We start from the raw sequence: 26634 nt of genomic DNA, 5'->3' as shown, positions 1-26634 counted from the left end.
TAACTTACTAAAGGGTTTTTTTTTTTTTTTTTTTTTAATCCCTTGGTATTATTACACCTGATCATAGAAGTCAAATTCATGTATTTTATACAGTACCTTTTCTGGGTTGTTATAAAGTTCACATTTGGAAATATTCATAATTTAGTAAATGCATTGCCGATGCTTCTTCGATGTTACAGATTTTGCAGATGAGGAAGACTTTTATGCTATTGCTAAACTTGATTGGTCTTGTGTGGCCAGTCTTGAGGCGAGAGATCATGGTAGTGGCACAGCGATTAAACTTGGAGTTGATGCTAGCTCCTGGTTTTTCTGCTGAATACCAGTGGTGAGTCATGTCCTGGAGAATCATTCTTTTTATGTTTTTTTTTTTAGTGGTTTTAAAAAGATTGAAATCTGTGGTATCACTTGATGTTGCAGCCATTTATGCTACTTCATCTGCAGTTTCATTTCCCTTTAATCCTACATTGAATGGGATCCATTGGAAAATCATTTCGGAATCCTTATGTAGTTTATGTTTTTTACCGTGTCTCTAAGTATTTCTTGATGGCTAGTGTAGCAGTTCTTAATAGCTTGAAGGGCTGCTAAGGAATCTGAAAAATATAAATTCCTTTGTGTTTTGTTTATCCAAATGTTGCATTGCTACGGCTATTAATTCTGCATGGTATGAATTGCATCCAATACTGTTATATTTTGAGAGCCATAGATGAGTACGCCACTTCCAGAATTGCCATTTGGATTTTTGGAGCCATCTGTGCAGATCTTTATTGAGTCAGGTCCATATTCCATTATTTTTGAAAGAGTTAATGATCTCAAGATTTCAGGGTTTTTTAGGCTTTTTTTCTCATGTTTCCCTATTTCAAAGTTGATAACTATATTTTTCCTGTCTTGATTTGGAGGAAATGCTGGATAGTTGGCTATTTTATTTGGACAATCCAAGGGAATTTTATTTTCCATGATTTCATGCATTGTTGATTTTTTCTTTATTCTGTTTGTGGTTGCCAATTTTTAAAAAAGTTCACTTGTTTTGTGATGTGCAAGGTTGGCTCTTTTTTCTACATATTTAGTAAGATTTTCTTGCCACCTAATTTTTAAAAGAACAAGGTTGGATTCGAATGCTGCTATTTTTCTAGGAGTTGTACTCCTTAGTCCACATATGATTCTAGCTGCATTTTTCTGAATTTTTATAAGCTTGTCTAAACTAGTTTGTGATGTTTGCTCCAGATAGACAAAGCATATTCCATTATGGGTTGGATAAGGTTTTAGCATCGGCACCCCACTCTTTACCTGAGATACTTTTCATGATATTTAGTCTTCTTTTTGCTCTGACTGCAACATTGTTGATATATGCTTATTGAAGCTTAGTGATGGATTTAGAGTAACTCCAAGGTATTTGGGGTTTTCATTAAAGGTAATTAGTTGACGGTTTAACTTAATCTTAGGTCTCCACTTTCTGAGGTGGTTATTAGTGATAAATACACAAATTTCTGATTTAGTAGGATTAATTTTGATTTTTTGATTTTCACAGTATGTAGATAAACTTTCAATGGCTTTGTTTAAGTGACCTTCTGCTCTTTCTAGGTTGTTGTGAGCTGAGAATAGGATCAAATCATCATCAAACATAGCTATCTTTGTTTCTTTATTTATATTTTTATCTAAGTCGTTTAAGTAGATGGGAAAAGGAAGTGGGCTCAGAATGCTGCCTTGACAGAGTCCCGACTTATTTTCACTTTTTTAGAAAAGGTATTATTTATTCTAACTCAAATTGTTCTATTTCTTAGAAAGTCATAAATCCAGTTTAAAACTTTCTGTTCTATTCCAATATGACAAAGTTTGGAAAAGAGTTTCTGCCTCCACACCTTGTCAAAGGCATTGCTAAAATCTGTAAAAGCTGCAATGGTGGATTTGGTAGGTTTGCTATGGAAGTTATCTTGAATTGTCTGGGTTAATTAGAAAAGTTGATCAGTTGTTGAGTGATTTCTTCTAAAGGCAGCCTGAAAATGTGATAGTATACTATTTTTGTTTAGATAGTAATTCAACCATCAGAGTATCATTTTTTCCATCAATTTGCCTGGAATTGAAGTTAGTGAAATTGGTCTATAACTTCCTGGTTGGTCTTGAGGTTTGTTAGGCTTTAAGATTGGTATGATTGTGGCTGTCTTTCAGTCTTTTGAAGCTTTTCCTTATTTTAGGCTATTGTTGTATAGGAGAAGTAGCCAATCTAGGGCTAGGGAAGGAAGATGTTTGATCATAATCCTTTCTTTTAAGCTTACACGGTGATCCGAATGCATTTTTGAAATGCATTCTGATAAATGATTATGATCACAAAATGTTTGATCATAATTCCTTGTGTTATCTGGTCTACATGATTTATTTATATCTAGTCTCTCTCTCTAAGGCATCTCTCAATTCAGAGATTGTAAATGGATCCCAGAATAATTTCTTTTTATATTTTGGGGAATTTGCAGCGTTTTTCTCCTGTCGAGCCTGTTTTGTTATTTGATGGTCTTTCCTAGTATTCATCTCTAGTTTGCTTATATTTTGAAAATGAAAAGCCAATGTATTTGCAATCTCCTTGTCTCCTATTTTGATATTTCCATCTGGATCTTTTAGCGTATTAGTCTCACTTGCTTTGGTAGGTCTCTTTGTAAATTAGCAGTCATTTTCCAAAGTTTGGTATCTGAAGTGCTTGGATTTAAACTGTGACAAAATTCTTGCCACTTAGTTCTTTGTAATATATTATATTTTTGTTTAATTTCAGCATTTATCTTGTTGTGCTCGATCCTGGTTTCTGGAGAGCTTCCAATTTTTAAGATGTTAAATAATTAATTTCGTTTAGTTATTTTACCAAGTTGGTGGTGAACGTTTGTGTAGTTTGAAATAACTTTTCTCCTCTTTGGGATACTTTTCTTTGCTGCATTTAGGATAATAGTATTCTTCCAAGTTATGTACAGTAATCCCTCGATTAGTGCATCATTTTTTTTCGATACCCAAATTCCATTTGTGTGCCTCTAAAATTCAATTAGTGCACCTATGTACATCTTAAAAATAAATGTTACAGATTTTAAAAATTTTCTATCTATACATTTTTATGGACTATTTTAAAAAATCACTTGCTAGAATGAAATAATTTAGTTACCTATTTAAAACATTTTACAAAGTTATTTTTAATGGCCTACTACACTGCTTCCATGCGCACTATGCATACTATGTTCCAAAATTTACTGCCAATATTTATGTCATCTGCTATAGTATGCCCACAGATTCGAGACACTTCGACACTTCTGCACATGTCACAAAAAGAGAATCCGTTTTAATAATAGGGTAATCAATCTGTCTTCTGGGATGAGTTGTTTATTATTACAAGTCGGAAAATTAACTTCTCTTTTATGATCATTGTAGTTTTTAAAGTGGTAATTATTTTGCTTGTATAACATTTGGTAAATTTTATCTATAAAGCACGTGATTTCATGTGTTGGCGACCGATTCGTGCGTCCTTTATTTCTTTCTCCCCTTCAGCATGAATCGACTATTCTTGGCACCAAGACAAGCGAAGCTGTACAAAAGTGTGGGTGTTCTATAATCCCATAGCGTTTTAATGGTCGTATCTCATGCTTCCTTTGCAATGTTATACGAGTGTGTTTTCCTTACTTTTTTTAAAATTTAAAGTATTTTCCCAAGCTGTAATCATGAGTAAAAGAATTAGTGAGCAAAAAAGTGGATGTGTGAAAAAGATTCGATGATGAAGAGAGAAGCAGTAAAATTTGCAGAAGAGTAGAAGAGGCAATAGGGCCATACTGTCGGTTGTATGAAAAAAAGAAACAAATTGCCTGCCAAACTACATTATCTCAATTCTTTGTTAAGAAGTAGAATAATAAAATTTATATTCTGAATGTGTTTTATTGTTTTTCTGCTTCATGGTTTTTCCTTTAACTAGGCCCTGAGACATACCTTAATTCTTTTATAAAAAAAATTAAGGTTCAAAAAAGAAATTTGAGGAATGAATTATACTGTTTTCCATAGGTTATTATGTAATATATATATATGCGATTAGTGCATTTTTGATTAATGCACCTGTTTTAAAGAACGCATTAGGCGCACTAATTGAGGGATTGCTGTAGTCTTTGTCTAAGTCATCATGGTATGTGTGATCTTTCAGCATTTTACTTAATCCTTGTATTTCTCCCAATTTGCCTTCTGGAAGTTCCAATGATATTTTCTTTTTTGGGTAGGTCTAGTCATTTTTTCAGATTGATTAATATTGCGGTATGATCACTTCCTACTGGTTCCAAAACATACCAAATAGCTTTGTTGTGAAGATCTGGAGACACTGCATATCTAGGGCATCTTTTGTACTATAAGAATGAGACAGATAAGTGGGTTCTCCACTGTTGAGAGTTATTAGTCCTGTTTCATCTAAGAAATTACCCTTTCTGAGGAAATAAACCCAAAAAATTGGGTTTATTTCCTCAGAACCCCATAACAGGTGTTTGCTATTCATGTCTCCTAAGATATTTGGATTCCTAGTATTTCAGTTCCTTCTGCTACTATGTCTAGGTCAACAACTTTATATGACAAGTTTCGGATTAGTGTCAGAAGCCCTCCTCCATTTTGGTCTGTAGGCCTATCTTGTCATATGATATCATGGTTTTTAATGTTTAGTCTGCTGGTTTGTCGAAGTTTGGTTTCTTGGATGCAGATAATATCAGCATCATGTTTGTCAGCTAGTAATAATAGTTCATTTAGTTTTTCTTTGCTTGCTGGAGTAATGATAAAAAATATTAATATCATCCAATTAAATTACATTGGATGATATTAATATTTTTTGTAATGGGTGGAATGATTTGCTCTTTTCTCAACTCTGACATCATTTCCAAATCAAGAGTCGCGTCGGCTGCCCCGTATGCAGTAGCATAGATATAATCACTGAAATTTATCTCCATGATGGGAATAAAATAAATGCTGCTGTCGTTAGATCATCCAGAGAGCACCACGAGGAGGTGACAGTCAGACTTTTCCCTCCTGTGTAATGTGATCTAGCTTGTGTTTTAGTGTGTGTGTGTGTGTGTGTATTCCTAATGATGTGTATTCCTGGTGACAGTCAGACTTTGCCCTCCTGTGTAATGTGATGTAGCGTGTGTTTTCGTGTGTGTATTCCTGATGATGATCTGCATTTAAAAGTCGAAACATGAAGGTTATTTTATCTTAGTTTTAAGTAAAGTAATTGCTCTAACAGGTGTTTGTTCCATAATTTCAGCAGACTGAATGCTCCCCACCATGTAGCCATGGAAGAAAGAATAACATCAAGATTGCATAATTTCTCATATACCACTTGCTCACTCACTTGCAGGCAATCCTCCATCATACCCTCTACACTAGGCATGGGCAACCTTTCCTAGTTCCGGGGCCAAATTATCATTCTGTTTCCGCGTCAAGGGCCGGACGAAATTATTAAATAAAATAAATTAACATTAAATCAATTAAAACAAGTTGCTACTTCATATTTCATTTATTTATAATATAATGCTTTGGTATAAAGCGCTACATAAATTTTATAATATAATGAACGACATAACAATTTAATGTGAAGATTGGCCTTGTACTTCAACTACGAGACTATCAATATTGACATTAATATTACTTAAGGATAATCGCATAGAATTTTCGAGATTTTCGTCCGTTATTCTTGTCTGAATTTTTAATTTATTGTATTTCATCTTCGAAAAAAACTGTTTCCACATATATGTGCTGCTGAAAAGACAAATGATTTTTCTTCAAAAGGCACGTAAATTTGTATATTTTTCTTCCACCAAATAAAATTTATAAAAATCCGTCAAAGCAATGTTGTTAAATTGTGATTTTAGCACTAAATCTGCCTGAAGCTCAATAAGTTCCATCTGTAAGTTTTCTGGCACATTATTTACATCAGTATCCAATGGATGCTGATGTAAATAATTGTCTCAGATCATAAAATAGTTTTAACATTTTACCTTTACTCAACCACCTCACTTCACAATAATAAGACACATCTTCATAATCCGAAAATAGGTCTGCCAAATACTCCTTAAATTGGCGGTGATTAAGTGCACATGACTTAATAAAGTTAATACTGGCTACTACAACTTCCATAACGTTTGTGAATTTAATCAGTTTTGCACACAGATTTTGTTGGTGGATAATGCAGTGAAAATTTGTTAAATTTTCTGGATGGATCTGTAGTTCTATTGCTCTTTCATGAACTATTCTAATAAATCTCTTCTTGTGCATCAACCATTGCAGGGGCTCCATCAGTGCATATACCAGATAGTGAACTCCATTTAAGCTCAAATCTCTCAAAGACTGTGTTGACTGTTTCAAATATATCTTCACCGGTAGTTGTTCCTTTTACGACCGACGCACCAATAATTCTTTTGTGATGTTGAAATCTGCATCAACTCCTCGAATAAATATTGCTAGTTGTGCTGTATCGGAGGCATCGGTGCTGTCATCCAAAGCAATTGAAAATGCTTCAATTTTGATATCATCAGCCATAATTTTAATCCGTCAGACAACAGTACGTCTCGACAAACGAATATTCTCAAAGTCTTTTTTCTTTTCAGGACATATTATACTTGCAACATCCAGCAGACATTCTTTGATAAATTCTCCTTCACCAAATGACTTAGAATGCTTAGTGATTTTTTTGCTTACCACAAAGCTAGCTTTGATAGTGCTGTGGTGCTGCATTCTTTTCTTGTTGAACATTTGCTGCTGGGTATCCAAGTTCTTCTTCAACTTCTATATTTCATTTTGTCGTAGTTGTCCATCAATTTTTGGGCGATCTGCATTTCTCGAAGTAAAGTGTCTCTTCAAGCTGTATTCTTTGTTGACGGATACGGATTCATTGCACAGCAAGCATACAGGCAAACCTTTATTCAGAATAAATTAATAATCCTCCGTCCAGTTGTCTTGAAATTGATGATTCTCTGCATCTACTTTTCTTTTTTTTTTTGCAATAACCCCTGACATTCTCCCAAATTTATAAGCGATATTCAGAACTTCTACTCCGCAGGCACTGAACAGAACACAACATCAATGCAGGCACCGAACAGAACACAACATCAATGCAGGCACCGAACAGAACAGAACATCAATGCAGGCACTGAACAAAGCACAACACCAATGCAAGTACCGAACTGACATGTTGTAACACGTTCGCACATGCCGCTAGTCAAAGTGAGAAAGAGACCTTGGTTTGAGAAAACATAGTGTTATTTGCGCAAGTCATATGATGTCAGCTTAATGTGAGTTAGTAGAACACACCATGTTTTCTCCCACCATGAATCAGACAAACTTCGCTGAAATAGATTAGGGCCAGATCAAAAGAAGTAAAGGGCCGGATCTGGCCCGCAGGCCGGGGGGGGATGCCCATATGCGCTCTACAGTCAAGCTCTTCATGCATGTGACATTCATGAAGATTAAATACTGTGATAAATTGGTCATTGCATATTATTCTTTCATCCCTATATCCTTTTCGTGCAGTTATCATTCTGCCAATTCTATCCACTAACATTATTCTACCATAATCATCCTTTCTTCTATATGCTACGTGTCTATAAAATGTGTCTAGGATTTTGCTTAGCTTGGTCAGCTAATTTCTGGTCACACTGCACTTTTGATGTCCTTGCCAACTGATTTGTTTTCCTGCTTGCTCTTTGTACTCCTCATACAACTGATCATTACCATTTTCTTGTGCTTCTTCCATAAAGCCTTCTTTTTCCAGATTGCATTTCCACTCTTCAGTTTAATGGCCATGGATGGGGTTCAGATCCCACTATAGGTTTATGTCTGTGAATGGGTTTAAGTGATCACACTGGGAGATGAAAATCTCCGTCTTCTTATTAGATACCTAAAATGGCTTAAAAAGAGAACCTATTTCAGTCTGTAGAGCAAGGTTTCTGTATTATTTAACCCTTAGCCCAGTGGTTCCCAAACTTTTTCGGTTCACTGTGCCCTTACTGTATCAGGATTTTTCCACAGTGCCCAAAGTCAGAACATAGGCCTACCTAACAGTTGTAGTGCACAGTTAATTTCTGGGGTGCGGTTAGGTTGGTTAACCTAACCGCACCCCAGAAAGACACCCCACCTTACTAAGGTGTTAGTAAGGTGGGGTGTCACAGACCCCAAAGATTTTAAATTGATTATAACTGTGACACCCCACCTTACTAACGCCAGATTTTTTTAACAAAAAAAAAAATGAAACACGTATTTCAAATTCACAAACAATTTATGTAAAAAGTATTTAATAAGTACATATTTTGAACAATCGAATAAATAAATTGAAATTAGTGGGTGTGCCTGTTGTTCACTGCACATCTCAAATCTTGGAATCAAATTTGTACAGTGCCCGGTAGATGTCCTTCCTATCATCGCATCAATGGTCCGATTCTAAAACCACATGGGATAAGTGTCACTTCAGTGAAAATACTGCAATATATCATGCCACAGCACACAATTTGGGAACCACTGTCTTAGCCCATCCATGATACTAGCATAGGGTTGCCAGATTTTGGGAAACTTAAATACGGGACATGGGTGACCAAAATAATGGTGAGGCTTTATGCCATGAACTGCCATAGTTATTTCGACAGCAATAACTTTTATTTCATTGCTGGTATTTGATTTTACAAAATAAGTATCATTACTTTTGGAACTGGAACTCGAAATGCTCAATTTGTGTTTGTGAGTGTTAATGTGTTATGTAATATTTGATTATCCCTCATGTGCAATACTAAACGGTTGTCTACAGATTTTGTATTCAATTTCGTCATTATGTTTTCCTTTTGCAATAAAGTTCCATTATTTTGAATAATGCACTTTCATTTCGGCATTGTTAAGAGCTTAAGGAAAGAAACAAAATTTAATTTACCTTTGTATAATTAATAAAGAAAATTAATTTACCTTTAATTATATATTTTATGTATTAACCAAATATTGCATATTCGAAAAAGGGAAGATATTTTTTAATAATTATTGAAATAACATCCACGTACTGTACTGATACCACACCACACAATGTCCAAGTAAGAACTGTTTGAAAATAAGCAAATGCAATATATCTGTACAGAATTATAAATAAAATTCTTATACTAAATAAAAAGCGACCAATGAAAAGAACTGTCAATGCCATGCCATAAACTGTAAACAGAATTAATTTTCTCGAATTGTCACTTTTTATGGCTTACAAATCAATTCAAGTTGGATTATTTGAAAAGAATATTGAAAATTATAATTGCTTAACATAACATTTATAATTTTATCTTTTCATTAAAATATGGGACATTAGTCTGCCCCTACAAGTACAATATGGGACAGCAAAATTTAATGTAAAATACGGGACATCTGGCAAGCCTATACTAGCATACTATAGGTTCAACCTTTCTTAAATGGGATTCATGTTTCAAAAATTATCCACTCCACTGTCTAGTAAATCTAGTAATGCCTTTTTTCCCTTTATTTTCTCCTCATTATTGCTAATGAATCAATGAGAAAATTATACAGGAGGAATGGTGCACACTTCATAGATATATGGAGTGAATTTGTTGAGCAAAAGGACTTGTATGTGCCTGACTGAATTTGAATGCCATTGGGAGTTAAATGTTTGGAGGAAATGTTGTTCAATGAGTGATTGGAAGTGCAAAATCAAGGAAACTAGATTAGACAAGGGAGCTAGTATTAGGTGGAGATGTAGTCAAGCATGTGTGTAGCCATCCCTGGAACAAATTAATGTGAGTGTAGAAATGAAACTCTTCAGCCAAGTAGAATTTCACAATTTTCAAATCAGAATTGGTTGGTAATGACATTATGCAATAAATTATTAGCCCAAGTGGATGTTTAAATGCATGTACGTGAATGCCCGAAATATCAGAAATAAAAGATAAAAGTTTCTGGCATTGGTCAGCTTGAATCAGCATCAGCGAGATCTTTTTGACAGTAATGATATAATTACAGGAATATAATATAAGGGATATTGTATTTTTAGAGAAGATAGAGGGACAGAAGGAGGGAATATTACTGATGATAGTCAAAGAACTTCAACAAAAAATAGAAGTTAAGGAGGATTTCTTGTGTGAGGGAGATGGTATTTTTAAGCCTATCTGGTGTGAGATAGAGGCCAATTGGAAATACATTGTTAGTTGTTCCTGCTATAGACCAAGGTCTATAATTGAAGGAGAGGTGCAATAGATATTGCACCTCTCCTTCTGAATCCATGGAGATACCCATACAATAATAATAATTATAATAGTAACAACTTACTTGGGATATGTCTGCTTGAAATGGATCCCAAAGCAGACACGTCTCTTGCATAGAAAGATTTTTGATAAAAAAAAATCCTTATATACCGATTTTACTGGAAAACGAAAATCCATACTAAATAATTGTGATTAATCAACGATTTTTTCTAGTTATGTAATATGGAAGGAGAATTCTTTACTTAAGAGGATTAATTGTATTTCCAAACAATATAATTCAACAGAAATTGTATTTCTGTTGAATTATAGAGCCTGAATTAACTTGTAATTTTAGTATTAATCCTTTTGTACATCATTAAGTGTTAATAAATTGTTTTCTTTGTCAAATAATTTGCCTGATTACTGCATACCAGTGCACTGCTCATAAAAATCAAATCTGTGTGACCTAGAGTGTTAAGCCACGACTGAAAATTAGTAATTTTGCGTTGCTAGATTTAGTAATAAGTAAGAGAGGAAACTTCTGTGTTTTGCTGAGTGTTTTTCTTTGGAAGGATATTCAACTCCTATCTACGAATTTTGATGGCGCAGCCGGAAATCAAATAAATTTTCAAAATTCAATTTAGAAAAACGCCAGTTGCTCAGACAAAGAGATTGGCTCCAGCCAGAGACACCTTCTTAGTTCTGAAAGTTTAGCGCACATGAAGAAGCATAATTACGACCTTGAGACAAGGTGTGTGTGTGGGCCGGGGGGGGGGGTTAAAGTTGAATGTGAGGATTAAAAATAAGAGACTAAATTAGGCACCGTATTAAGAGTTGGAATGCGATTGTTAAAGTTAAGACAAGTAAAGTTAAATATTGAGAATAAGTTTGAATAAATGAAACAATTGTCATAAAATTTTACAACAGCACAGACAACAAAGATAAATAAAGATTAATATAATATAATTTAATATAACAACGAAAAATTAACAATGACGCAGTCAACAGGATTTAATTCACATAATTAATTGATCACAAATTGTGAATTAAAGTGAGCAAGTTTTGATATAGAATCAGGCAGTTATAAATTTGAAAAAAGAAAAAAAAATTTCTTGAGTTTTTAAAATAGTTAAGAGTTAAATGGAAGGTGAAATCACAAGTATGGATCAATCTAGTAGTTCAACTATGGATATCGTTGAGTTCTTTAGAACTATAAATCCTGAACTTGTTATTCCGCAATTTTCTGGGGAAGAAAGTGACGATGTATTAGCTTTTTTTTTTTTTTTCAGCTTCGTCGAAGAGCTTAGAAAAGTTGGAAGGTGTCAGACTTCCAACTACGTATCTTACTAAGGAGCAAACTGGTCGGAAAGGCCAAGAGTTTCTTGTATTCATCCCCAATACTGAAGGATACCTTAGAATACTCGAAATTCAAGGAAACCTTGATTTCCCAGTTCTCCAGAGTAAGAAGTTTAGGCCCTAATATTTAGAAATTACAGAAATGTGCTCAAAAGGAAAAGGAGAATGTGACTGAGTACTATAATAAGTTGCTTACATTTGCCAACAAGTTTAAGCGTCTCTAATGTCGATAAACTTCACCTCGACTTGACAGTATTTCACCAGTTTAGGATAGGGATAAAACAAGAATTAAAAGAGACTGCCTATAAGAAGAAAATCACGAATCTTGACAAATGTTTCCTCGCTGTGAAAGAGATGCTTGGAGACATTCTTCCTGCATCTACTAACAGCAATATTAACGTGATTAAAGAGGCGAATAATTCTGCTTGCGAAATCAAGACTGAAAGGGAATCAAGCAAATGTAAGGGCAAGACTACTAAAGATCAAAAAGATAGTGAGGGATCAGTCAACACTAATCAAGTGACGGACAGTAAAACGAACATCCCAAAACAAGTAAGGCTAACAAATATGGAGGAAGTATGCACTTTAATTAGACAGGAGGTTGAATGGCTACAACAGCCCTTGATGCTGTACTGAAGCAGCTGGCAGCAGTAACAGAAAAGATCTCTGAATCAACTCCACCTCAATCAGAGAGCAATAATGAAAAAAATGACAGGAGGGAGCCTCCCAGATGTTTTAGTTGCAATAAGATTGGGCACATAGCTTGAAACTGTTTAAAAAACAAAAGACCCTCCAACAGAAACATGAGATATGAGTCAAAATTTGGGCCGCCCTTCATGCTGTACTGAAGCAGCTGGCAGCAGTAACAGAAAAGACCTCTGAATCAACTCCACCTCAATCAGAGAGCAATAATGAAAAAAATGACAGGAGGGAGCTTCCCAGATGTTTTAGTTGCAATAAGATTGGGCACATAGCTTGAAACTGTTTAAAAAACAAAAGACCCTCCAACAGAAACATGAGATATGAGTCAAAATTTGGGCACCCTTCCTCATAATTATACAAACAAACCATGGAGAGGAGAGAACAGGAATCAAGGACACCTATCGAAGTCTAAAATGTTCATAGAGGGGAAGGTACAAGGATCGTATTGTGACATATTATTAGATACTGGTTCCTACGTCTCTATCATAACTGGAGATTATTTTCAAGGAATAAAATCCAGGATATGGAGAGGTATTACTAAGCTGAAGAGACCGATTGGATTATTGGGACTTTCAACTTCTGTGTTTTATGAAACCAAGAAGGTTAAGGTAAAATATACTTGCCAGAATTTAATTTGTGTGTTTGACAAGAGCTGTTGGTCCTTCCTGGAACACCTCACACGAGTGCACAGATTATTTTAGGAACTAACTTTCTGGAGAGGTAGAAGCGACTTCTATAGAAATGAGATATTCCTAATGGGTAATAAATGGTCCAGAAGAGGGAACCATAATTTTAGAGACAGAGTTGAGAAATCTCGTGAAAGAATACCACAGAATAAAACTAAGATCAGGCCGACTGAACGAATTGAGATAGGTAATGAAGAATATTGGAATAACCAGATTGATTCTGCAATAGCTTCAACTTCCGAAGTGAATGATTGATCTGACTTATCACATATCTAGCGTTAAACTAGTAGATAATCAAGACAAAGCGGAAAAAAAATTAGGGAAGAGCAGTCAGAGAACAATCGGAGTAAACATCATTGAGAAAATTAATAGATCTAGAAGTTCCTATAGCAAATAGAGGTGGAACAAGCACAGAAATGTTGGTGTTGATGTACAAACCCAGCGGCAGTTTAATTATGCCAACTTTCTCTGTTTTCTTTTTATGCTTAGAAAAACTATAAATGGATTGTTAGTATGGAATTTAGCTATTGCTAAAGGCTGCACACCTAACTGATTGTGCAAGTTTTGTGAATAAGTCTAACGGTGAATTAATTGAGTGCAAGGCTTTAAAAGATGGCAAGGAAAATAAGTATAATCATATGAATAGAGTAAAGAGTGAAACAAAGTACAATTTAGGACCACGAGAAAAACAAAAGGAAAGGAATAAACAAAGTTGTAGTCACATTCTCTCCAGAAAGTTATGCAGTTTGAGAAAGTATGAGGTTTAAAAATTTTTTCTTGAAAAATTTTTTGGGGGGAGAAAAATCTATGTAAAATCTTGTATAGAGGGATTTTTTCAAAAAATCCTTATATACTGATTTTACTGGAAAACAAAAATCCATACAATGTACTTGTGGTTAATCGGCAAATTTTCTATAGTTATGTAATATGGAATTATTTTAAAGTGAATTGTTAAATAATGTAACTGCCAAATTAATGTAAAGAACAAAAAAGGTTAAGTGAAAATCAAATTGTAACAAAAGAAAATTCCAGACAAAGAAATATTCCCGACAGATTAACTTATGACCTAAGGCAATCATTATCGCGAAGGTCGAGTATGTACGGAGTTTTCCTGCCTTAACGCAACGACGAAAAGGTGGTGGGTCCAAACCCAGGAAATACCTAAGGGGATAGAAATGTAGCAGAACCCAAGGTCGATGGAGAGATATAAAAGGTGGTTAGAACACGACGGAAGGATGACGTAAGTAACGAAGTAATTACTCAGGGACGTAAACGAGCTCAGAGGCCACGTAGAAGGGGAGGCCGTAATCGATGTTCGTAGAAGAATAAGTTCGTCTTCGTCTGTTCTGGCTCCAGGTCCAGGAAAGTTACACCAATTCAAGGTCGGAGTACTACGTTCCAGCCAACAGATACCAGCAGTGCATGATAACTCGTTTGAGTTGTTTTTGAAGAAAGTTACTTCCGGATTTCATGCTGCCCAGTTTCCTGACGTTTGAAAAAAAAAAAAAATAGGAAGGATTTCAAGAATCTATTAGAGTTGACTATTACAAAGTAAGATTTAATATATTGTTTTGCTAGAGACAGAATTTTTGACGATGATTTGTCCAAGGTTTTTTTGTGTTAATAGTACTTGAGGACAGTAGGCATTAAGCTAATCATTGAACTGTCTTGTTCAGTTGTGTGAGAGAAAAATTAGCATTAGTTTAAGGTGAAATATTATGTGCTTAATATTGTTTTCTTTTAACTAAGCCTGCCTTTTGTTTAGCATGTGTAAATTTGCTCTGTGTATGACTAAGTGATAGCTATAGTAATTCCATAGACAAGTTGTTTAGCAGAGAATTCTTTACTTAAGAGGATTAATTGTATTTCTAAACAATACTTTCTTTTGAAGTATGGAGCCTGAATTAACTTGTAATTTTAGTATTAACCCTTTTGTACATTCATTAAGTGTGAATAAATTGTTTTATAATAAATTTAGTTTAATCCTTTATCCAAGTGTGAGCAAACAAAGTTTGCACCTGAAAGTATCTTCAGGACTGGGCTAAGGTGGTACAACACCAGGGAAACTCCTTGAAAAGGTGGAGCAAGCTACCATCACTCTTATCTCAGTATCTCCCATAATGTCTCCCATAATGCAAAACACATCTCCTTGCAGATATGTCTATCTCAGTATCTCCCATAATGTCTCCCATAATGCAAAACACATCTCCTTGCAGATATGTCTATCTCAGTATCTCCCATAATGTCTCCCATAATGCAAAACACATCTCCTTGCAGATATGTCTAATGTTATGCATTAAGCGAAGGGCCCAGACTAATTTCGACCTTTATATTTAGGTCTCTTCAGTGGGAGCCAGGCCCAAGTGAAGACAATTGAAGATACCAGGCAGAAGCATTAGCATGATCATCTCTACCTGTAGGAGTTGCCAAATGGTGTGCCACTCTTTTTTAATAAATTACTCTGGATTTAGAGAAAGATGTTGAAAGTTTATTTTTCACTTGGTTAGAGTATAATAAATTTAGTTTAATCCTTTATCCATGCATTATTAATGCATAACATTATACATATCTGCAAGGAGATGTGTTTTGCATTATGGGAGATACTGAGATAGGAGTAATGTTAGCTTGCTCCACCTTTGCAACGAGTTGCCTGGTGTTGTACCACCTTACCCCAGTCCTGAAGATACTTTCAGGTGCAAACTTAGTTTGCTCACACTTGGATAAAGGATTAAACTAAATTTATTATACTCTAACCAAGTGAAAAATAAACTTTCAACATCTTTCAATAAATTGTTTTCTTTGTCAAATAATTTGCCTGATCCCTGCATGCCAATGCACTGCTCATAAAAATCGAATCTGTGTGAACTAGAGTGTTAAGTAGCTGCAACTAAAAATAAGTAATTTTGCATTGCTAGATTTAGTATTTATAAATAAATTTTAAAAATTCAATTTAGAAAAATGCCAGTTGTTCAGACAAAGAGATTAGCACTTTCTTAGTTCTGAAAGTTTAGCGCACGTGAAGAAGCATAATTACAGCTTTGAGACAAAGGAGGAGATTAAAGTTGAATGTGAGGATTAAAAATAAGAGACTAAATCAGGCAGCGTATTAAGAGCTCAAAATACGACTGTTAAAGTTAAGACAAGAATTGAGAATAAGTTTGAATAAATGAAACAATTGTCATAAAATTTTACAACAGTACACGCAACAAAGATTTAATAATAAAAGATTATATGTAAGCACATAAAATTTAACAGTATAAATGTATTTCAGTGGGAGTTGTGGTTGAAAAGTTAGCCACTGTTGGTCGAATATACTATCTCTCCTTCTTATTTTATACTAAGATATCAAAAAATGCGCTGATTTGAAAATCGTGAATACTGAAAGTACTTATTATTTGTTCTTAACTTCAGACTGTCCTCCTTGACTTATGTCATTTGCAACTTACAACCACTCATACTTACAAAAGCACAATTCCATTATGATAATCCATTATATTATTTTCAATTACCAACATCCAGTTGTAAAGTCTAATGATAACCACTCTATTCGCAGTACCTGACTTCGCCGTGCATGTGAACATAAGCAGCCATGTTTGTTACTGCTTGTGTCTCAGTTACTAAACACATTTTTACTACTTCATTCACATACGAAATATGACATTTTCTTATTGGCATTCCTTTGTGAAAATGATCAGCAAGCAAAAATGTGATTTTTCTAGTGATGTGAAAGGGAAAGAGTTTATTTTAAAGAGTTAATACGACAGTATGAATATTCAAAAGTTGTTGTACCACATGACATTATACTTACTATTGTATATAATGATTTCCAACTTATGACCATATCTCAACTTACTGTGGGATTGTTAGAACTGAACCCCCATTTTAAGTCGAGGACAACCTATACATATATTTGTATATGTACAATATTTATAAATTTTGACTTTGACTGTTAAGTATATTTCTTTTAGATACTAAAGCTTGGAAAAGTAGAAGAATTTCTTCAGAAAGCTATGCAACCTCCTTCACCTACCACTCTCCAGTTATCTATTGATTTCTTACGCACACTGGTACGTATATTCAATACATTTACCAAGAGAATACTGGTCTTTGACTACTACTTATTTAAAATTATTTTATTGTATTTCTGTGACTACTGTTGAATATTAACATATTTTAAATTTAAATCTGAATTAATTGTTTTGGTTAATGAAATTTATCCAACTTAAGTACTACAATGAACTGTGTATTATCCGAATCACAAATAACCAATAAATTATATATTTAGTTGAATCCTTTATCCAAATGTAAGCAAACAAAGTTTGCACCTGAAGTATCTTCAAGACTAAGGCAATTCGTGGCAAAGGTGGACTAAGCATCACTTTCCTTAGTATCCCATAATGCAAAGCACATCTCCTTGCGGACAAGTATAATGCTATACATTATGGGAAGGGTCACTACCCAGACTGGTTTCCACCTTTATTGAGGTCTCTTCAGTGGGAGCCAGACTCAGAGGTGAAGATATTCCAGTCACAGACTTTGTTTGCTTACACTTGGATAAAGGATTAAACTAAATATATAATTTATAGTTTAACCAAGTGAAAAAAAAACTTCCAACATCTTTCTCTAATCCAGAGTAATTTAATAATAAGGTTGTGAAACCTTTTTGGCAACTGGCATATGAAAATATGAGTTCTGCATTGCTTCAACCTTGGTATCACCGCTGGATCTGGTTCCACTGAAGAGACCGCAATAAAGGTCAAAACTGGTCTGGGTAGTGACCCTTCCCATAATGCATAGCATTATACATGTCCTCAAGGAGATGTGCTTTGCATTATGGGATACTAAGGAAAGTGATGAAAGCTTAGTCCACCTTGGCCATGAGTTGCCCCAGTCCTGAAGATACTTCAGGTGCAAACTTTGTTTGCTTACACTTGGATAAAGGATTAAACTAAATATAATTTATAGTCTAACCAAGCAAATAAACTTCCAACACAAATAACCAAGTTTGTAGCATTAACAAATTACAAATTGCAGAGCCACCTAGCTCCATGCTTAGCCACCAGAGGTGATTTTATTATTATTATTATTATCTGATCTCCATGGAGTGAAAGGACTCATCATGAGAGATCTATACTCCCTCGTGCGAGAAGAACATCAAACCATATCTTGAACCCATTCATGGTTTCCACACTTTCAGACAATGCATTCCACTCACCAATCACTCTCCATACAAAGAATCTGATTCACACTCTCCTGCCCACATCCTCCTTATATAGCTTCCATGGATGGCCTCTAGTTCTACTGTTGTCACCCTCTGCTATATGAAATATCTTCTCCACATTAATCTGGTAACAACCCCCATCACAATCCTATACGTCTCAATCATATTCTGTCTTCTTCTTTTTACAAGTCTCTGTAACTTGCATTCCCTCATATCTGGCATTCCATAGACCAAATACTAATTCACTGAACCTTCTCCAATACATCCTCATTATCCTGAAAACCAGATGACCAAATCTGTACACAGTAGTCCATATGCAGCCTAATCAAAGCCTTATACAAGGGAACCATAACATTTTTGCCTCTGCATGTCAGTGTCCTCCTCATTATTGCCATAATCCTTTGGGATGTTCTTACAATTTTAGCAATGACCCCAAAACTTCAAGTCTCTATCCGTCATCACTCCCAGATCTTTTATCTCCTTCACCTCTTTCAAAATTTCTCTCTTAATTATATACCATGCATCCCGACCTTGCCCACCAAATTTTAAGACCTTGCACTTTGCTACATTAAACTGGGGGCTCCAGCCATTTGCTCACTCACATAGTCTATTCAGATCTTCCTGCAAGGTCACAACATCTGCTCCACTCTCATAGCCCTTCCCAATGTCGTTAATATAAGTTAAACAATAATGGTCCCAAAATGGATCCCTGTGGCACTCCACTTTGTGACTTGCATTCCCTCAATTTCTTCTCATATCTGATATTCCATAGGCCCAATACGAACTTAGTAAACCTCCTGAGAAGGTTTAATTACTAAGGTTTATCTAATCCTATCTGTTTCAGTTTAGCTACCTGCTTGTCATGTGGCAGTCTCTCAAAGGCCTCTGAAAAATCCAAGTACACCACTATATTCATCTCCTTTATCGAGTGAGTTTGTTACCTTGTAACACGTAAGCAGATTGCTGAAATGTGACCCTCCCAACTCATGCTGACCATCATAAAGAATACTGCTATTATCAATGCACTTCTGAATCCTAATTCTCACCAACTTCTCTAATACCTTAACAATGTCATGTTAAGGTATTAGAGCCTGAGATGTGCTGGAGATAATACCTTATCTCCAGCACATGTATTGCCCTATAATTTGTAGCCTTAGTCTTATTCCCTTGTAAAAACTCGATTGTAGATTAAATATTCCAAAGCACATTACATCGATTTTTTACTTAGGTCAAGTCCCATGAGAATGTTGTAAAAATAACTTGTTTGTTTCTGTATATTTTATACCAGATATTTTTGTAAATAACCCTTTGGAAGTTAACTGTATATACTCCTTTAATAAGAATATGTTAGAGTGTTAAAAACAAAGGAAATGTTTTTGCTGCCGAAGCTGTATGTAATAGATCTACATGGCGTCATAAGAAAGGTTGTTTATAAACTTTGTGTGTATGAGAAAGGCTTACAAGCTCTACACATAAACACCTCCAAAGTCAGTCAGAAAGGTTCAAGCAACTTCCCATCAACAGAAAGCTCGGAAGAGAACAAAGAACTGACCGAACTTGAAACTTAAGATGAAAGAGTCATGCCAAGTTCTTTGGGAGTTACAAACTTCGTGCGAGGTCTCAGAGAAGGCATAATAAAAAGGGACAGAGCCAAGCATATGGGGCTTCCCGGATCCAAAAGTCACTAGAGAAAAGAGCTGCCCGGTTCGAGATATCACTAGAGAGAGAGAGAGAGAGAGAGAGATGACTTCTAGGCCGCAGATACGGCTTCAAATTGCCAATAGGAAAAGTTCCAATTGCCGGAGAAAAGTTTCCAGTCCAGAGAAAGGGATCCTGGTGAGACAGTTGGTGGCAGTTCGAGTTAGTGGAAGTGGCAATTCAAGCTATTTTGAGACGGCAGACAAAAGCGGGAGTCGTCCAGGCATTTTCGGCGAGCCCAAGCAGAGGAGAAAAGGTGAGGCAAATTACCCTAAGCAGCTTTGCTTGGAAGTTTTTCTTTTCACCGTGGGAGAACAACATTTTGCTGGAGCTTATGAGTGCCACAGGTCGCTGTTTACAACCCGCTATTTTTCCGATGAGATGCTACTGAAGCCAAATTTCCAGAAGGAAAATCGAGATCTGAGATGAAAGAATTGCCATAGAACTTTTAGTGAAAGACTTTTGACTGAATGTGCGATACAGAGCCTTTGTAAGTTACACACTTTTGTATATTCCCTCTTATAGTTGTTATAGAAGGACGTTTAAGATTTTTGTTTAATAGTGATAAGAAATGTCCTTAAGAGAGTCAATTGGCATGTTGGAAATTAATATCAAACTTGTAAAAATAACTCTAACCTCTTTGCAAGTAAACTAGGAGTTTAATAAGTTGAATTTGTAAGCAGAGAGTTAATAGGTTTTTGAGTTAAAGAGATTAATTAATGTTGAAATAAAAAGGTTCTAATTTATGCTAAAGATTTTATAGATGGATAGAGAAAGCAATCTCCCTATTGTTTAATTCATGTATATTTCATAGTAATGTAAATAAAATGTGTTTTGATTTTTTTGTTAAAGCAGTGCTGCCTGATTGTTTATTTTTACAACTGCACTGTTCCTAAATAAATCGGACTTGTGAGCAGGAAACTAAGTGAGATAGCCAAAGCATGAAGTTAAATAAAAGAATAGACCACGACTGTTTGTGTAAAGTTTTATTGAAGGAATTTGTGTTAGAGAAAGAGAAATCTGCTGGCCGTATTATTGAGTTTTATGCTAATTAAATGATATTAGTGGCACAGTCTAAATTAAATAAATTTTCTAGTATCTTAGGCAAAAGACTCGTATTGCGAAGGGTAGATAAACATAGTACGTAATAATATGAGCAAGAAAGATTCAGAGAGAGAGAGAAAGCATGCACAGCTAATTAGAATAAGGATAAAAAGATATTACTAATATAGGCAGAATAAGAAAGGAAAATATATATAGAAAAAACGTGTAGAACAGTAAAGATAATAAAATAATGTATTAAAGATTGAAGAAGATATTACCCCCTCCCCCTTTGTGATGTAGAACAATTTTTCCCACCTTCCATTTCTTTGTGACTTGCCCTTTTGCAAGACTTATGTTAAATAGTTGTGCCAAATGTGTCATTAATTGCATAGGGCATTCACTCAGAATACATGCCAATATAGTGTCAAATCCTACTGCCTTATTATCATTAAGTTTACATTAACATAAACTTATTAACATTAAGCTTATTTCATCATCCTCCCATGGAATAGGAGGATGATGAAAGAACTCATCAAAGGGTGATATCTACTGATATTGTTTGTGATTGATTTCTTTTGCATATATGCTAAAGTTAATAAATTTAGTTTAATCCTTTATCCAAGTGTGAGCAAACAAAGTTTGCACCTGAAAGTATCTTCAGGACTAGGGTAAGGTAGTACAAGACCAGGCAACTCGTTGCAAAGGTGGAGCAAGCTAACATCACTCCTATCTCAATATCTCCCATATAATGCAAAACATATCTCCTTGCAGATATCTCAATATCTCCCATATAATGCAAAACACATCTCCTTGCGGATATGTATAATGTTATGCATTAAGGGAAGGGCCACTACCCAGACTAGTTTCGACCTTTATTGAGGTCTCTTCAGTGGGAGCCAGGCCCAAGTGGAGATACCAGGCAGAAGCATTAGCAAGGTCATCTCCAGCTATAGGCGTTGCCAAACGGTGTGCCACCTTTTTATTAAATTACTCTGGATTTAGAGAAAGATGTTGAAAGTTTATTTTTCACTTGGTTAGACTATAATAAATTTAGTTTAATCCTTTATCCAAGTGTGAGCAAACAAAGTTTGTGCCTGAAAGTATCTTCAGGACTGGGGGTAAGGTAGTATAGAAACTAGTCTGGGTAGTGGCCCTTCCCTTAATGCATAACATTATACATATCTGCAAGGAGATGTGTTTTGCATTATGGGAGATACTGAGATAGGAGTAATGTTAGCTTGCTCCACCTTTGCAACGAGTTGCCTGGTGTTGTACTACCTTACCCCAGTCCTGAAGATACTTTCAGGCGCAAACTTTGTTTGCTCACACTTGGATAAAGGATAAAACTAAATTTATTATAGTCTAACCAAGTGAAAAATAAACTTTCAATGCTAAAGTTAAAGCTAGTAAGAAATTATATTCTTAGTTTCATCCTTTATCCAAGCATAAGCAAACAAAGTTTGCATGTGAAGTAACTTCATGACTGGGCCACTTGTATCTTAGAGGCTAATGACTTCACATCAGTTGCCTTAGTATCCCATAATGCAAGCACATATCCTTACATACATGTATAATCTTGGTATCTTTAACTTATAGTATAACCAAGTGAAAAAACTTTCAACAACTAGCTCTAATCCAGACTATTTTACTGCTGATGATGTGATAAAACTCAGTTACACACACACATTGGAACAAATGGGGATGAATATTAAACTGGTGATATGAATACAAGGGTGATTGATGGGCAGGTGCTAAGGAGTAGTATATTAAGCAGGAGAACTCTGGATTAAGCAGGTACCTACAGAGCTCATAGCTCTCTGTGCTCAAACCCACTGTGGTTTAATTTTTTTCCTAAATGATATTGGAAATGATTTTAAGGGAAATAGTCAGTTGTTTGCTTATTTATTTATTTATTTTATGTAGGTTCCCCCTTTCCTCCCCATCCCTTAGGATGGGTTGAGCCTTGCTAACGAGGGATTAAGTATGTATTTTATGGCTGTAGATCCATGTGTGCTTTCACGGGACCAGTTTGTTTGTTCTGAGGGGAAAAAACTAGTTTCTCAGTGAAAAAACCCTTTACCTCTGTATGAGACTGGCTAACTCACCTTTAGCCAAAAGAGGCCAGATAAAGGTTCCTCATACCATGGATGGGAATCGAACCCAAGTCTTTCTGACCAAAGGGCTTCATCTATACCAACTGAGCTACGGAGGCCATAATTGTTGGCTGGTGATGCAGAATTGAGGGGTTATGTAAAGAGTTTGCAATGATATAAATAGGCCAACTGTTTTGAAATGGGCAAAAGATATGGTATTGGATGACCAGCAAGTCAAAGTGTGTGAAATTGCCAATACTATAGGCATTTCAATAGAACCTGTAGGATATATTTTGCATGAAGAATTGCAAATGAAAAACTTTGAGCAAGATGGGTGCCGCGCTTGCTCACAGCAGATCAAAAACACACTCGCATGAAAATCTCTGAACCGTACTTGGAGCATTTTAATGAAAATAAAACTGATTTTTGTGCATTGATTTATTACTATAGATGAGACTTGGATTCACAATTGCACACCATAATCAAAACAGTGGGCAGAAGCCGGTCGTTCAGCTCCAAAGAAGACAAAGTTGGTTCCATCAGCAGGAAAGGTCATCTCATCAGTGTTTTGGGATGCTAAAGGCATTTTGTTTATTAATTATCTTGAAAAGGGTAAAGCAATAACTGCAGAATATTATTCCGATCTTTTAACCAGACTAGACGAAAAAAGTTGTGAGAAAAGACCTGGTTTGCAGAAGAAATAAATCATTTTTCATCAGGACAATGAACCTGTCCACAAAAGTGTTTTGGCAATGGGAAAAATTAAGAGATCTGCACTATGAATTGTTGGAACATCCACCCTATTCCCCAGATTTGGCTCCCTCTGACTTCTATCTCTTCCCAAAACTAAAACTCTAACTCGCTGGTTAGCGTTTTTCTTTGAATCAAGAGGTGATTGCAGCTGTAGAGGGGTATTTTGCAGATCTTACTGAGAACCACTACAGGGACGGGATAATGGCGCTGTAGATTGCTGGAATAAATGTATTAGTCTTAAGGCAGATTATGTTGAAATATAAAAATAATTTGAAATTATAAATTTGTTTTTTCATTGTTAGGCGTAGAACTTTTCAGTCCACCCTCGTACTAATAGGATTTTATGGGATTGATATAGACCTAATATTTCAATATGTGTCTAGAAAGGGCAGAATTGGAAATTGAGTAAGAGGGAAGTTTTTTTATGTAGTTACCACCCACAAAAGGTTATTACTAAACTTATAGTTCGTTTGTACCATGGATGGGCTATTTTTAATTTTTTTTTCATTTTCATCCGTTTTATATATTTTTTTGTAATTAATTTATTTTTACAGGGACCAGAAGCCCTGCTCTAGAGACCAAATATGGAACTTTTGTCAGCCAATACGCAGTGTAGTGGTGGTTTCACGCTGGACGATGAAATTCATCTTCCACCTAAAGACAACCACAAACATCCATACCCACAATGGGATTTGAATCTGCAACCTGTTGGTTGGAGAGGTATGCTAACCACTTAGCCTTAGCCAACCAGGCTGGCTAAGGCCATTTAGCAAGGATGTGATGACTAAATTTTTTGTTTGATAATGGTGAATAAGTGGAATGGGTTACCAGAGTCTTGTGCATGCTTTGTCAGTTAGTCAGTGCATTCAAAGAGAGTTATGATAAATATTGTGTGGATGGTGTGTGTGTGTGTGGGTTTGTGGGTGTGGGTGCATCTCTTTCGATGTCTTTGTACTCCTTGGAGTTTTCTGTGCAATAATAATAATAAATATAATAATAATAATAATATGGTTGAATATTGAACATCTGTGCTAGCTTAATTTTTAAACTTCACCTATTAGTTTAAAGAAATGATAAACCCCTCAAATCATGTTTTCATGACACAATTTCCTTACTATTTCTCTTTACGTTATGGCCAACCTTTATTACCTCCTCCCCATCGGTTACAGTACATAACTATCTTTTGCTTTCTTTTCCAGTTTTTAAATATTTTACTTTATTTACTTTACCCTTCTCATTGTTACGTGAATACTCAGAATCTTTCTTTTCATAACTAGCTGCTCTTCCTAGTGAAATGATTATATACATTAAGAAATCCACAATCCTAGTACATGGTGTACTGGTGTAATTAAATTGCTGCCATTACACAAACCACATTCTTCATTAGCAAATCTAGATATGAAACTTATGAAAATTTATTTTATCAGCTGTTGATTTTGCAACTGAAATGAGTTCTGAAAAAAATGTTCCTCCAATTTCTTAAATAATCATACTTTTAAGCCATTTGTTCTAAGTTGTTGAATACATTTAGTTCCCAATTTTACAAGTTAATTTATTCTTAGCAAGCACTTGTAAAGCAGGAATTTATTTCCCATAAACACAATATTAAAAATAGGGGGTTGTGTTCTCAACAATGAAATTTGATCATAGTAATGTTAAATAAAGATCAACAAAACAATAGTTTATGCTTAAACAATGATTATTTATTCAAAGAAATGAAAATATAGCCCTTAAAATCAAGCATATTGTTAACTTCTTCCTTTAAATATGGTTCTGTATCCTTTAAAATTATGCACATATTTGAAGTACTTATGCAATATTTCTCACAAAATTGTTTAACCCATTCAGGCTGCACGTTTGCTTATAATCTCATACATATACTGTTAATTGAATTACAAAAGTTTATTTAATAGTGTGTTGGACCTCCTTTAGCAACTGCCAATTCTGATCCGCTTCATTTCCTGCCCTAGTTTGGTGAGATATGGGTATTTTGCAACTGACTTAAGCGTTTAATGAAAGCTGTTCTTAGGAACAGCCTTCATTAAATGCTTCAGTCAGTTGCTGCACATAAGAAGTACTGTTTTTGCCTATATAAGTCTTCTCAGACAACGATTGTCATAGGACCACAGTTATGTCTCTTAGACAAGCAATGTGGGTTATTTTTCCACCAATTAAACACCTGGTGTATTTCACCTTTTGAGAACCCATCAGCTCTGCTGTTTTCAAAATTGTGGCTGGAGCCACAATTTGGAAATGCCATGCACTCACAATAAGCCCTTTATCGAAGTCTGAAAGTTTTTTCCATTGTAATCAACACTGTTGACAATTAATGACCAGCAGCATTCTTAAGTAGTTACCTAGAACATGTAGTAATGCATGTGATCAGGTATTTTGCATACATTATGGATAAGTGATGTTTATGTACATATGCATATATATACATACATTTTTATTAACATCACTCACCATAGTATTACTTTGTTTTGGCATATTGTACAGTATTAATAATGGAGATAAATACAAAATAAGAAAAGACAGCAAAAATGAAGCTCGACACAATCACTTCTTTATAATGTCAGCATGGTAACTGCTTTATGCTATGGAATCAGTGAGACAGATGCTCACTGACTCCATAGTATTGTATTGCATTTTATAGCTGTGCACCTGGTTTGTAAAGCCAGATTTATGAATGTTCAGCATCTCTTTATTGCATTTTCAAATTCCTTGATACCTGAAAAAAAGAAAAAAAAAAAAAATGTAAATCCCAGAACCCTTAAAGCATTATCACCATTCACATCCTTTGCACCACGCAATCATATTCAAGTATGATCAGTTCTGCTTAATACAGTACATTCTCACTATAGCAAACACTA

The 26634-nt window shown here is 35.1% G+C and overlaps 1 protein-coding gene across 4 annotated transcripts in view; it reads left to right on the top strand.

Moving 5' to 3' along the window:
- Positions 1-26634, top strand: part of LOC150107666 (ATP-dependent DNA/RNA helicase DHX36-like) — a 589788-nt gene that overhangs the window by 385771 nt on the left and 177383 nt on the right. For all 4 annotated transcript variants that reach the window (XM_090391452.1, XM_090391454.1, XM_090391451.1 and 1 more), the window contains one exon: positions 16921-17019. In XM_090391452.1, the coding sequence (XP_090247578.1) occupies positions 16921-17019 (99 nt within the window). The remainder of the gene's footprint in view (positions 1-16920; positions 17020-26634) is intronic.

Source organism: Typopeltis vanoorti, chromosome 4 (assembly GCF_054136105.1).
Source record: "Typopeltis vanoorti isolate ZY-2024b chromosome 4, IOZ_Tvanoo_1.0, whole genome shotgun sequence".
NCBI classification, from domain to species: domain Eukaryota; kingdom Metazoa; phylum Arthropoda; class Arachnida; order Uropygi; family Thelyphonidae; genus Typopeltis; species Typopeltis vanoorti.
The sequence above is the reverse complement of the archived record's forward strand: the minus strand, read 5'-3'. Positions and strand labels throughout refer to the sequence as shown.